Raw genomic sequence first — 13,739 nt, forward strand, 5'->3', positions numbered from 1 at the left:
TCTTCTAAAGATGATGCACAAGAAAGCCCGCAAACAGCTTGCTGAAGACAAGCAGACTAAGGACATAGATTACTGGAACCATGTCCTGTGGTCTGATGAGACCAAGATAAACTTATTTGGTTCAGATGGTGTCAAGCTGTCACGTACCTTACCAGAGGCCGAAGTGCTGAGAGGGCTTCCCTTGCGACTGAGTGCAGAACGCCCCCTGGAGGTGAGACAGGGGGTGCTGTGCCCGGAGATGCAGGGGTTGCCAGCTGCGACTTGCTGAGAAGGTGTAGGAGCTCAGCTATCCACCAGGATACGTAGTTAGGCAGGGGTACCACGGAAGCACCAGATGAGGTAGGTACGCAGGGAAACCCAGGGGCGGAGTCAGGAGCCAAGCCGGAAGTCATGCACAGGAAGCAGGATGTAGTTGGAGTTGGTCAGAAGGCAAGCCGAGGTCATATACTGGAACAATCAGGCAGGAACAGGATAAGGGTAATCCGAAAGACAAGCCGGGGTCATACACTGGAGAAGTCAGGTCAGGCAAGCCGGGTCGTCAACGGGTAAACAGGAACACAGGAACAAGGGCTCAGGAACACACACAGGCTAACGATCATGCAGCAGTTGGTAACTGCTGCAGCAAGTCTTTAAATAGGGCACTGACGCCAGGAGTCCCGCCCGCATTGCGTGCGTACTGGCGCACACGCATGCGCAGTGAAGAATACAGGATTTGCAGAGTTGTTGCCCGTTTGCGCGCGCATGCGCGTTGCGCGCATTTGCGCGCGCATGCGCACTGCGCTTGCTGGTCCGTGAAGAGCACGTCTGACAGCTCTTCCACGGTTGGTTCCCTGACAGTGCCCCCCCCCTCAGGGGCAGCCTCCGGATGCCCAGACGTACTTGCTTCTCTGGATATTTCCTGAAGAATTCAGCCAACAGTTTAGGGGCATGAACATCCTTTGCAGGTTCCCAAGAGCTTTCCTCGAGAGAATAGCCCTTCCATTTTACTAAATATTGAATTTGTCTACCTCTCTTTCGACTATCCAAAATGGCTTCCACTTCGAATTCTGTGTCCTCACCCACTGTAACTGGAGGCGGAGGTGGATCTTCTCTTCCAGGAAAGGAACCGGTAATGGTTGGTTTGAGAAGTGAGACGTGAAAGACTGGATGAATCTTGTAGGTATTTGGCAGGGATAATTCGAAGGCCACAGGATTAATTTTTTTCTTAATTTCGAAAGGACCAATGAACCTAGGACCCAGTTTCCGGGATGGGCAGGACAGTTTAAGGTTCAAAGTGGAGAGCCAAACCTTGTCTCCTACTTCCAAAGTCGGACTCTCCTTCCTCTTTCTGTCATAGTATTTTTTATAGTCCTCCTGGGATCTTTGCATAGTTTCTTGAAGAATCTGTAAATTGTCTTGGAGAAAGGTTAATCTGTCTTGTACGGCAGGCACCGTTGCTTCAGGAACGGTATTGGGCAAAAAGGACGGATGAAAGCCGTAATTTGCCCAAAATGGAGACTGGTTAGTGGTGGAGTGTACCGAATTATTGTATGCAAATTCGGCACATGGAAGTAGGGCTACCCAATTGTCCTGAGAGGCGGTGGAAAAACAGCGGAGATATTGCTCTAGTGTTTGATTGGTTCTCTCAGTTTGGCCATTACTTTGTGGATGATAAGCGGATGACAAGCAGATTTCGATGTTCAAGGCTTTACAGAGAGCCTTCCAAAATCTTGAGGTAAATTGCACCCCTCTGTCGGATACAATACTACTGGGCAGGCCATGCAATCTCACAATCTCCTTGATAAATGTATGTGCCGTGTCCATGGCCGAGGGGGTCCCTAATAACGGCAAAAAATGGGCCATCTTCGTTAGCCGGTCGACCACCACCAGGATCGTGGTAAACCCTTCAGAGGGGGGTAATTCCACTATGAAATCCATAGATATCGCTTTCCATGGATGGTCAGGGACAGGTAGCGGTCTTAACAGACCCCAGGCTTGCGTGCGGCTTCCTTTACTTCTGGCACAAACTGTACAGGAACTTACAAAGTCCTTGCAATCCTTCCTCAGGTCCGGCCACCAATAGGATCGCTGAATCAACTCAGAAGTCTTATGGACCCCAAAATGACCCGCAAGCTGGTGTTCATGAAGGGTCTTGAGAAGCTGAAGTCTGGCTCCCTCAGGTACAAAAATCTTATTTCCGTGCCACAGGAGCCCTTCTTGTTTTCTGAATGCAGAACTCTCGGATTTAGGACATTGAGCAGAAGCTTGTTTCAGAGCTGACTTTAGGTCGGGCTGAATCAACAAAAAATTCTGGGGGGACAGGATGGTGCTAGGAACGACAGTCTCTGGAGTTTCTGGGAACATGCGTGAAAGGGCATCTGCTTTACCATTCTTGGACCCCGGGCGATAGGTAAGATGAAAATTAAATCTTGAAAAGAATAAAGCCCATCTGGCTTGCCGTGGTCTTAATCTCTTGGCAGATCTGAGGTACTCGAGATTCTTATGGTCTGTGAATACCATGACGGGATGAGCAGCACCTTCCAGGAGATACCGCCACTCCTCTAAAGCAGTTTTTATTGCCAGTAACTCCCGGTCCCCCACGTCATAGTTCTTTTCCGGCTGGCTCAATTTTCGGGAGAAAAAGGCTATTGGGTGTAACAAAGCTTTAGGGCCCTGTCGTTGAGACAGGACGGCCCCTACGGCAACTTCTGATGCGTCGACCTCGAGGACATAAGGTAGCGTTGGATCCGGGTGTCGTAAGATGGGAGCTGAGGTGAACAGAGTCTTTAGTTTACTAAAGGCCTCCTGGGCCTCCTGGGTCCACTGAAAACGGGTATGCTGGCGGGTCTGCTGGGTAATGGGGGCAATGATGCCAGAAAAGTCTTTAATAAACCTCCTATAGAAGTTTGCAAACCCGATGAACCTTTGGATGCCCTTCTTATCAGTAGGGGCTGACCATTCCAAAATAGCGGACACTTTCTGAGGATCCATGGAGACTCCGGACGTGGAAATGATTAGACCCAGGAACTGTATGGAAGATTTTTCAAATTCGCACTTTTCCGCTTTTGCGTAGAGCCCGTGCAACCTTAATGTGGCTAGTACCTTCCGGACATGGGTTCTGTGTAATTCCAAGGTAGCAGAAAAAATAAGAATGTCATCTAAGTAAACAATAACAAAGTAATCTAGGAACTCTCTAAAGATGTTGTTCACGAAATGTTGAAACGTCGCCGGGGCATTACATAGGCCGAAAGGCATAACGAGATATTCGAAGTGTCCAAAACGGGTTCTAAAGGCAGTCTTCCATTCGTCCCCTTCCCGGATGCGCACAAGGTTGTAGGCACCTCGAAGATCGAGTTTCGTAAAGACTCGTGCAGTACGGAATCTTTGAAAAAGTTCGGGGATGAGAGGTAGGGGGTAGCGATTCTTGATGGTGATTTTATTGAGTTCCCGGTAATCCACACAGGGCCTGAGGGTGTGATCTTTTTTCTCCACGAAGAATATCCCGGCACCGGCTGGAGAGGAAGATGGGCGGATGAACTTCTTTTCTAGGTTTTCGTCAATATATTGACGCAAGGTCTCGAGCTCAGTCTCTGAAAGTGGGAATATTCGCCCAAAGGGGATTTCTGCACCAGGCAACAACTCAATAGGGCAGTCGTAAGGACGATGGGGTGGTAACGTATCGGCCTTCTTTTTGTCAAAGACATCTAGAAAATCATGATAGACTGACGGAACATCTGGGTTAGAAGTGGAGACTGGCTGGACAGTGAGACAACTGGGATGAACTATAAGCTCGGGCCTCATGCAGTGCTGGCGGCAGTAACTTGATTTGAAGGAGATACTCCCTTTGCTCCAGTCTATCTGTGGGCTATGTGCCCGTAGCCAAGGGAGTCCCAGGATCACAGGAAACATCGGTGAACAGATAACATCAAGACAGAGGAACTCTTGATGACCAGAATCAGTTGAGGTGAATATAGGGTAAGTCTCTTGGGTAACAGGCCCTGAACAAGGTGGAGATCCATCAGCTAAATGAATCTCAAGTTTATGTGTCTTGTTCCGCAGAGGAATTTGGTAGTCTTTAGCAATGGAAATGTCCAAAAAGCAACTACAAGCCCCGGAATCGATGATTGCTGGGAATCTGACCTCCCCACTTGCCAACTGTAATGCGACATGGAGAACCAGGTGAGTTGAGGAGGGGTTCGGAATTCGGAGATGCAGCAGGTTGCGGGGAGAAGATCTACAGGGTCGGATTGGACAGTTGGAACGAAGATGTCCGGCCTCTCCGCAGTAAAAACAAAGGTTCACCTGCCGGCGATGAAGTCTTTCATTGGGGGTCAGGGCAGGGCGAACCATGCCAACCTGTATAGGCCTCCTATTGAACGTGGCCGAAGAGGAGGGCGCGTGAGCGTCTGGAGCCGTAGGCTGACAGTGAGAGGGCCGGCAGGCACGTTCAGACAGACGCTCCCGCAGGCGCCTGTCAAGTTGAATGGCGAGTTGAATGAGCCCCTCCAGGGTGGCAGGAGCCTCTACTCGTGCCAGTTCGTCCTTAATAAGTTCAGACAAGCCCAGGCGGAATTGATGCCTGAGGGCGACCTCGTTCCATCCCGTGTCTGCAGCCCAGTTACGGAAGTCCACTGTATAGTCCTCTACAGGGCGCTGTCCTTGTCGTAGAGCATGGAGAGCTGCCTCCGCGGTGGCCGGACGTAGAGGATCATCGTATAAGGTGGCCATAGCTTTAAAGAAGGAGTCCAAAGTGTTGATGGCGGGGTCTTTTCGTTCCAATAACTGATGGGCCCAGGATTGGGGTCCCCCAGACAGCAGAGTGATAACGAACCCCACTTTAACAGTTTCTAAGGCAAAAGTTCTTGGCTGCAGGGTCAGGTACAGGATGCAGGAGACTTTGAACGCTCGGAATTTCTTTCGGTCTCCTGAGAAATGTTCAGGAGTGGGTACACGGGGCTCCGGAGGAGGGAACATCGTTTGATTCGGGGGGTCGCTTTCAAGCTGGGAGTAGCGGTCCTGAAGGCACGTCACTGTTTGCGTAAGGGCTGCGACCTGCTGGCACAAAGTCCCAAGCGGGGAAGCACCTCCGTCGGCCTCTGAAACTTCTGGCTGCATGATACTGTCACGTACCTTACCAGAGGCCGAAGTGCTGAGAGGGCTTCCCTTGCGACTGAGTGCAGAACGCCCCCTGGAGGTGAGACAGGGGGTGCTGTGCCCGGAGATGCAGGGGTTGCCAGCTGCGACTTGCTGAGAAGGTGTAGGAGCTCAGCTATCCACCAGGATACGTAGTTAGGCAGGGGTACCACGGAAGCACCAGATGAGGTAGGTACGCAGGGAAACCCAGGGGCGGAGTCAGGAGCCAAGCCGGAAGTCATGCACAGGAAGCAGGATGTAGTTGGAGTTGGTCAGAAGGCAAGCCGAGGTCATATACTGGAACAATCAGGCAGGAACAGGATAAGGGTAATCCGAAAGACAAGCCGGGGTCATACACTGGAGAAGTCAGGTCAGGCAAGCCGGGTCGTCAACGGGTAAACAGGAACACAGGAACAAGGGCTCAGGAACACACACAGGCTAACGATCATGCAGCAGTTGGTAACTGCTGCAGCAAGTCTTTAAATAGGGCACTGACGCCAGGAGTCCCGCCCGCATTGCGTGCGTACTGGCGCACACGCATGCGCAGTGAAGAATACAGGATTTGCAGAGTTGTTGCCCGTTTGCGCGCGCATGCGCGTTGCGCGCATTTGCGCGCGCGTGCGCACTGCGCTTGCTGGTCCGTGAAGAGCACGTCTGACAGCTCTTCCACGGTTGGTTCCCTGACACAAGCATGTGTGGCGGCAACCAGGTGAGGACTACAAAGACAAGGGTGTCTTGCCTACAGTGAAGCATGGTGGTGGGAGTGTCATGGTCTGGGGCTGCATGAATGCTGCCGGCACTGGGGAGCTACAGTTCATTGAGGGAACCATGAATGCCAACATGTACTGTGACATACTGAAGTAGAGCATGTTCCCCTCCCTTCGGAAAATTACTTGTCTTTTGACCAATCAAGACAATCCCAGTGTGAGATAAATTCCTTTTACTGCTGCTGTAATCACCATGTCGGATGTCAAAAGTCGGATGGTAAGGACAAGGATGCTACTTTGATGCGACTTCAATGATATTCAAAGGACCGAAGTAGGATCAAAATCAGACCAAAGTAGTACAGGGAGCATTTTTAAAGTCGGACTGACTTGTGTAGGGAATATTGATTTTCACACATCATGCTCCATGAGCTCCCAATGTCGGAGCGTTTGTCGTACCAGTGTGAACCCGGTGTCTTGTCGAGCGCGTCCCTCTATCGGATAGGTTCCTGCCTCGACCGCGCTGCATGCGTAGTAGGAGGCCACGGAAATCTCCGAGCCTCAACAGCTGATTGTCAGCTGTAGGCGAGCTCGCTCCCGATGTCTGATTATACACACTTGGTAATACACGGCGCTCTATACAGCAAAGGGCTGTGGTGATATTGAGCAGTGCTTTTTTGATTGATAATACACGCCGCTCTATACAGCAAGGGGCGGATGTGAGACGTGTATTTTATTGAGAAAACCATCCTCCAAAAAAGGACTGCTCAATATCACATCTGCCCCTTGCTGTATAGAGCGGCGCGTATAATCAGGCATCGGAAACGAGCGCGTCTACAACTGATGAACAGCTGTTCTCGCTCTGAGATTTCCGTTGGCTTGGATTGCACCTGCACAGTCAAGAGGGAACCATATCGATAGGAGGAACCAGCTCGGCAGAACACCGGCCTAAGGGCTCTTTTGATCACTGAAAACAATCTCGGACACCTGTGATAATTAGATTGCCAGGTGAGCCCAATTAAAGGAAAAACTACTAAGGCCCCTTTCAGACTGGGCCGGGATTGCCGCGGGAATCGGCCGCTAGCGGTGCATTATTAACCCCCGCTAGCAGCCGATAATGGGTTAATACCGCCCGCAATGCGCCTCTATAGAGGCGCATTACAGGCGGTATTGCCACGGTTTCCCATTGTTTTCAATGGGAAGAAGCAGTGAAGGAGCGGTATACACGCCGCTCCTCTCACCGCTCCAAAGATGCTGCTGACAGGAGATTTTTTTGTCTCCCGCCAGCGCATCGCCTTAGTGTAAAAGCCCTCCGGCTTTCACATTGAGTCTGCAGTGAAGGAGTTTTTCAGGCGGAATAGCAGCGCTATTTTTAGCGCTGTACCGCCTGAAAAACTCCTCAATGTGAAAGGGGTTTAAAGGAGGGTGTTCCACATTATAAAGCAGAGCACAATTTTCAAGCAATATGGGGAAGAAAAAGGATCTCTCTGCTGCCGAAAAGAGTGAAATACTTCAATGCCTTGGACGAGGTATGAAAACATTAGGTATTTCACAAAAACTGAAAGCGGGGGTTCACCGAAAAAAAAAAATGTTTAACATTACATTCAGGCGAGTTATGATAATGACATTAGGCTGTTTTTTTTTTTAAATCCTTGCCGTACATACCGTTTTATATACATATGTTCACCGCAGCTTCCGGGTATAATCTGCGGAACTGGGCGTTCCTAATTGATTGACATGCTTCCGACCGCCGCATACAGCGCGTCACGAGTTGCCGAAAGAAGCCGAACGTCGGTGCACAGGCGACGTATAGAGCCGACTCGCAGTCTGGCTTCTTTCGGCAACTCGTGACGTGCTGTATGCGCCGGTCGGAAGCATGTCAATCAATTAGGAATGCCCAGTCCCGCAGATTATACCCGGAAGCCGCGGTGAACATATATATATATATATATATATATATATATACATACAAATATAAAACGGTATGTACGGCAAGGATTTAAAAAAAACAGCGTAATGTCATTATCATAACTCGCCTGAATGTAATGTTAAATGTTTTTTTTTGGGTGAACCCCCGCTTTAAGCGTGATCATCGCACTATTAAGAGATTTGTGGCTGATTCAGAGCACAGATGGGTTTCGTGCAGATAAAGGAACACTGAGGAAGATTTCTGCCAGATCAATGCATCGGATCAAGAGAACAGCTGCTAAAACACCATTACATAGCAGCAAACAGATATTTGAAGCTGCTGGTGCCTCTGGAGTCCCACAGACATCAAGGTGTAGAGTCCTCCAGAGTCTTGCAACTGTGCATAAACCTTCCATCCGGCCACCACTAACCAATGCTCACAAGCAGAAACGGCTGCATTGGGCAGAAAAATACATGAAGACTAATTTTCAAACAGTCCTGTTTACTGATGAGTGCCGTGCAACCCTGGATGGTCCAGATGGATGGAGTAGTGGATGGTTGGTGGACGGCTACCCTGTTCCAACAAGGCTGCGACGTCAGCAAGGCGGTGGTGTTGTCATGTTTTGGGACGGAATCATGGGAAGAGAGCTGGTCGGCCCCTTTAGGGTCCCTGAAGGTGTAAAGATGACCTCTGCAAAGTATGTGGAGTTCCTGACTGACCACTTCCTTTCCCTGGTACAGAAGGAAGAACTATGCTTTCTGTAATAAAATCATCTTCATGCATGACAATGCACCATCTCATGCTGCAAAGAACCTCTGCATCAATGGTTGCTATGGGGATAAAACAAGAGAAAGTCATGGTGTGGCCTCCATCCTCCCCTGACCTCAATCCTATTGAGAACCTTTGGAGCATCCTCAGGCAAAAGATCTATGAGAATGGGAGGTAGTTTACATCCAAACAGCAGCTCTGGGAGGCTATTTGTCCTACAGATTCATCAGCACACAAGACCTCAGCAAGGGAACCCCGCGCGTGGCACCATATGAAGCCATTTTAAAGTGGAACCCCCGGAAAAAAACAGTATTTGTATACTGCTTGCTGGTTCCATCTGGTGGACGTTTTTGGAGTTGAGCCCTGAAAGCTGCTTGCCACTTTGGAGGATATGATTATTGCTTTTTGACCTAGCCACAGGTCGAATTGCTGAGGTGAGAGGCCATCCATTAGCCTTGGTGGAGGATTATCCTGTCCTATGGGTCACAGATCTGATGAAGATTTCTGCACTTTTTATCACCATTGTATTTTTGGAGCACCTTTATCACTTTGCACTTTATGGACTTTATTTTTTTGATTATGTTTTTTGATTATTCATATATTTTAGATTTATTTGCGCTGCACTATTTATTTATTTATTCTGACATCAAGCAGAAACTGTCCAAAAACTCACAAGTTCAATGGAACTGAAGCTGCTATAAAATAAGGTGGTCCTATGTTCAAATGTAACGTGACCTGTTAAAATGTTTAAAAAGTTAAAATGTTGTTCAAAGTTTGATTGAAATAGCTTTTGATTTCAGTAAATTTGCTGCAAACACAACAAATGACAATTTTCAGTTCTTTACAACCTATGAAGTGTTTTGAAACTTACTGTGCGTAATAATTTGGAACAGTGCATTGTACGTTTTTTATTTTGAAAAAAAAAAACGGTTATCATTAGGAGGTTTGTTCAATAAAATAAAAATTGTACTCTTAATAGTTGATAACATGAGAATTATGCTGACTGTTGTTTACATCAATTATTTAGGTAAATGAGAAAAATATCATTGGCATAATAATTTAGGCAGGAAGTAGAGATTGTGAAGGTAAATTTGTGACAATAGCAGCTGAAGCTTTTGAAACATTAGTTATGCTGCGTGGCTGAAGTTATGTAATATGCACATGCCGACCTCTTATATATTTTTTAATGCAGACCTGGATAGCACTATAGAACATTTTGAGGAAGTACAAGAATTTCCCAGTGAAAAAGGTAACATTTAATAAAATATTTAATTAATATGATCATGTATTACTGTTTAATAGAGATGGACAAATGGTTTGGGCCGAGCATGAGTTTTGGCTGAACTTTAACTGTTCGGTCGTTCGCCGAACAACCAAATTATTGGGTCGTTCGACCTTTGTTCGGCCCGCCGGACGACCACAATGCACTGTGCCGCCGCACAGTGCATTGAAAGCCCTGATTGGCTGAAGCAATGAAAGCCCAGAGCACTATCAGAGCCATGATAACTGTCATGATAACGGTATCCAACCATGGCTCATCCCTCTAAATCCTGCCCCACACTATAAAAGTTATCTTTCCATTGTGGCCAATTGTAGTGTTATAGCGGCGTGGAGTGTTCAGTTCAGTATGAGGTTACTGCGACCACCACTTATCTTTACAATAGTGTGAATGTAGGGATAGTTCAGTCACTGTGAGTGTAGTGCGACCACCATTTATCTTTACATAATGTGAATGTAGGGATAGTTCAGTCAGTGTTAGTATAGTGACCATTTAACACTTTAGTATAGTATATTTAGTATATTTTATTGCGTTTCTGCAAGTTTAACGCTGTATATTTTAGTGTGTTACATGCCATTTAACGCAGTGAATTTCTAGTGCACGCTTAACGCAGTATATTTCAGTTGCATTACTGCAAGATTAACGCCATAAAGTTCAGTTCATTACTGCAAGTTTAACGCTGTATATATTTCAGTGCATTGCGTGCCGTTAAGTGCAGTACTGTAAGTTTAACGCCATATAGTTCTGTGCTTTACTGAAAGTTTAGCTCTGTATATTTTATTGCATTACTTCAAGTTTAATGCCATATAGTTCTGTATGTTTAACGCCATATATTTAATTGCGTTACTGCAAGTTTAACACCATTTAGTTCTGTGCATTACTGCAAGTGTAGCATCATATATTTAATTGCGTTACTGCAAGTTTAACGCCGTATATTTTATTGCGTTACTGCAAGTTTAATGCTATATAGTTCTGTGTGTTACTGTACGTTTGAAGCAGTAATCAGGGATAGTTGGGTGAGTTGGAAGCTATGACCAAAGTGCCCTCAAAAATAAGCTGGTTGGAAATGATGGTTATAAGATCGTATTAAAGTGGTTGTAAACCCTTTACAACCACTTTATGCTACAGGTAAGCCTATAATAAGGCTTATCTGTAGCTGTCCCCTGCATGTCACGTATGTGCCGTTGCTCAACCTCTTCCCTACCGACGCATTGTCATATGACAATATGTCATATGACGTCGGCAGGAACCCTCCCTCGATCCGGGTGGACGTCATATATTCCAGGCGTTCTAGGGCGTGCGCGCCCGCGGCCACGCTCGTGGCCCGGCGCGCGTGCCCGGCGGCCGTGATTGCCGCCGGGCACCCGCAATTGCCAGTGATCACGGCAGGAGTGTGGATCTGTGTGTGTAAACACACAGATCCACCTCCTGTCAGAGGTGAGGAGACCAATGCTGTGTTCCCAGTACAGAGGAACACACATCGGTCTCCTCCCCTTGTGAGTCCCCTCCCCTCTACAGTTAGAACACACTATAGGGAACATTTTAACCCCTTCAGCGCCCCCTAGTGGTTAACACCTTCCCTGCCAGTCACATTTACACAGTAATCAGTGCATATTTATAGCACTAATCACTGTATAAATGTGAATGGTCCCAAAAACTTGTCAAAAGTGTCCGATGTGTTCGCCGCAATGTCACGGTCATAATAAAAAAATCGCACTTACTAGTAAAAAAAATAATAAAATAAAAATGCCATAAATCTATCACCTATTTTGTAGACGCTGTAACTTTTGCGCAAACCAATCAATATACGATTATTGCGATTTTTTTTTTTACCAAAAATATGTAGAAGAATACGTATCGGCCTAAACTGAGGGGAAAAAATGTGATATTTATTAAATAAAAAAGTAAAAAACTGTTTTTTTTTAAATCGCTCTTTTGTTTATAGCGCAAAAAATAAAAACCGCAGAGATGATCAAATACCATCAAACGAAAGCTCTATTTGTGGGGGGGAAAAAACCCAAAGATTTAGTTTGGGTACAGTGTTGCATGACCACACAATTGTCATTCAAAGTGCAACAGCGCTGAAAACTAAAAATTGGTCTGGGCAGGAAGGGGGTGAATGCCTTTGTATTGCAGGGATTTTTTTGTTTGCAACCACTTTAATACCTGTTTATCTTGCAGATGTTGAAACTGAAAATGACATTGCTGCTCTAAGTCTTCAAGGCCAAACAAAATCTGAGGTTAGTTAAAGACAATACTTGCTATTACAGTATCAAGTTGTAAGGTGTCAGCCCACACAAAATTGATATTCAATTAATGTTATCTGATGGGTTGGTTTATTGCTGACTTCTCACTGGTTCTTCAATAGCAAAATCATCTTACTGAAGTTTTGAGGTTTGCCACCCTCCAAAATGGCATCCTATTTCCCTTGAGGACCTGTGAAATCCAAGGCTGGCAACAAATTCTCACCAAAATGATGGGCTGTTTTGTATCTGCCCTGCTTGCTGCACCTCCAGGACTTGGTATAATATTTTGCTTGATTTCATTTACACGAAGGGCTCTTTCATACTCTTTCACATGTTGATTTTTAAAGCAGCCTTTAACCACTTGCCCTCTGGAAGATTATCCCCCCTTCATGACCAGGCCACCTTTTGTAATACAGTTACAACAAAAAGGAATTCTGCGCTCATAAAGGTTTACCACTCTAATTCCACATAATGTTTGTGAGGAATAACATTCAGTAGATCTCAGTTTGTTCGGAAGAACCAGTTCTTTATGTAGAAAAGATAAACAAATGTATACAGCACAAAACGCAAAAAAATGTTCCCAGTGCCTGCATGAAAACACACACAATCTTTCAGGGCTTTAAGGGTTAAAATTTTGCAATTTTGTTTCCAGCTGCATTCATAGAAAACAACCGTGCTGATTGTGATTGGAGTACATTACCCAGGACGTCACTATGGCGTTTGATGTCACTTCCTAGTTAATATCTGGCATCTGGGCTCCTGGACACTCTCCTGTATGTGTCCAAACGTGCTCCAGCCTCAGTGTTTGCAGCTGCTAGGAGCGCAGCACAGAGATGACAGCCACGGAGAGACGTTCTTCCTGTTGGAACGTGCTGACAAGCAGCAGAGAAAAGTTCAGCCGAATGTTAGGCGCCCTCCAGTGGACAAAGTGCGAATTGCATTGAGGAAAAAAATTAAGTTGTAAATGGCGATTATAAATGAAAATCTTTTCTTGATATTACTGACTTAGGTCTTCCAAAATAAACGAGGGGTTTTAAAACAGTCCCAGACTACGCGTTTCGCCCTATCCAGGGCTTTGTCACAGTCATACGGTAATACGGCACTGCGTTACTTTAACTGACAACTGCGTAATCGTGCAATGCTGCTAAACCCAAATAAAATGTATGTCCTTTTTTCTCCACAAATAGAGCTTTCTTTTGGTGGTATTTGATCACCTTTGGGGTTTTTTATTTTTTGCGCCATATACAAAAAAAAAAAGACTAACAATAAAAAAATATATATATACACACACAGTGCCTTGCGAAAGTATTCGGCCCCCTTGACCTTTGCGACCTTTTGCCACATTTCAGGCTTCAAACATAAAGATATAAAACTGTAATTTTTTTGAAGAATCAACAAGTGGGACACAATCATGAAGTTGAACGAAATTTATTGGATATTTCAAACTTTTTTAACAAATAAAAAACTGAAAAATTGGGCGTGCAAAACTATTCAGCCCCCTTAAGTTAATACTTTTTAGCGCCACCTTTTGCTGCGATTACAGCTGTAAGTCGCTTGGGGTATGTCTCTATCAGGTTTGCACATCGAGAGACTGACATTTTTGCCCATTCCTCCTTTCAAAACAGCTCGAGCTCAGTGAGGTTGGATGGAGAGCGTTTGTGAACAGCAGTTTTCAGTTCTTTCCACAGATTCTCGATTGGATTCAGGTCTGGACTTTGACT

At 46.1% G+C, this 13,739-nt stretch overlaps 1 protein-coding gene across 2 annotated transcripts in view; it reads left to right on the forward strand.

The window, feature by feature from the left end:
• The window catches only part of CASP10 (caspase 10), an 86,464-nt gene that overhangs the window by 61,142 nt on the left and 11,583 nt on the right, over nucleotides 1–13,739 (forward strand). For both annotated transcript variants that reach the window (XM_040357212.1, XM_040357211.1), the window contains exons 7-8: nucleotides 9,686–9,742; nucleotides 11,954–12,012. In XM_040357212.1, coding sequence (XP_040213146.1) covers nucleotides 9,686–9,742; nucleotides 11,954–12,012 — 116 coding nt within the window. The remainder of the gene's footprint in view (nucleotides 1–9,685; nucleotides 9,743–11,953; nucleotides 12,013–13,739) is intronic.

This window comes from Rana temporaria, chromosome 6, assembly GCF_905171775.1.
Source record: "Rana temporaria chromosome 6, aRanTem1.1, whole genome shotgun sequence".
NCBI lineage: Eukaryota > Metazoa > Chordata > Amphibia > Anura > Ranidae > Rana > Rana temporaria.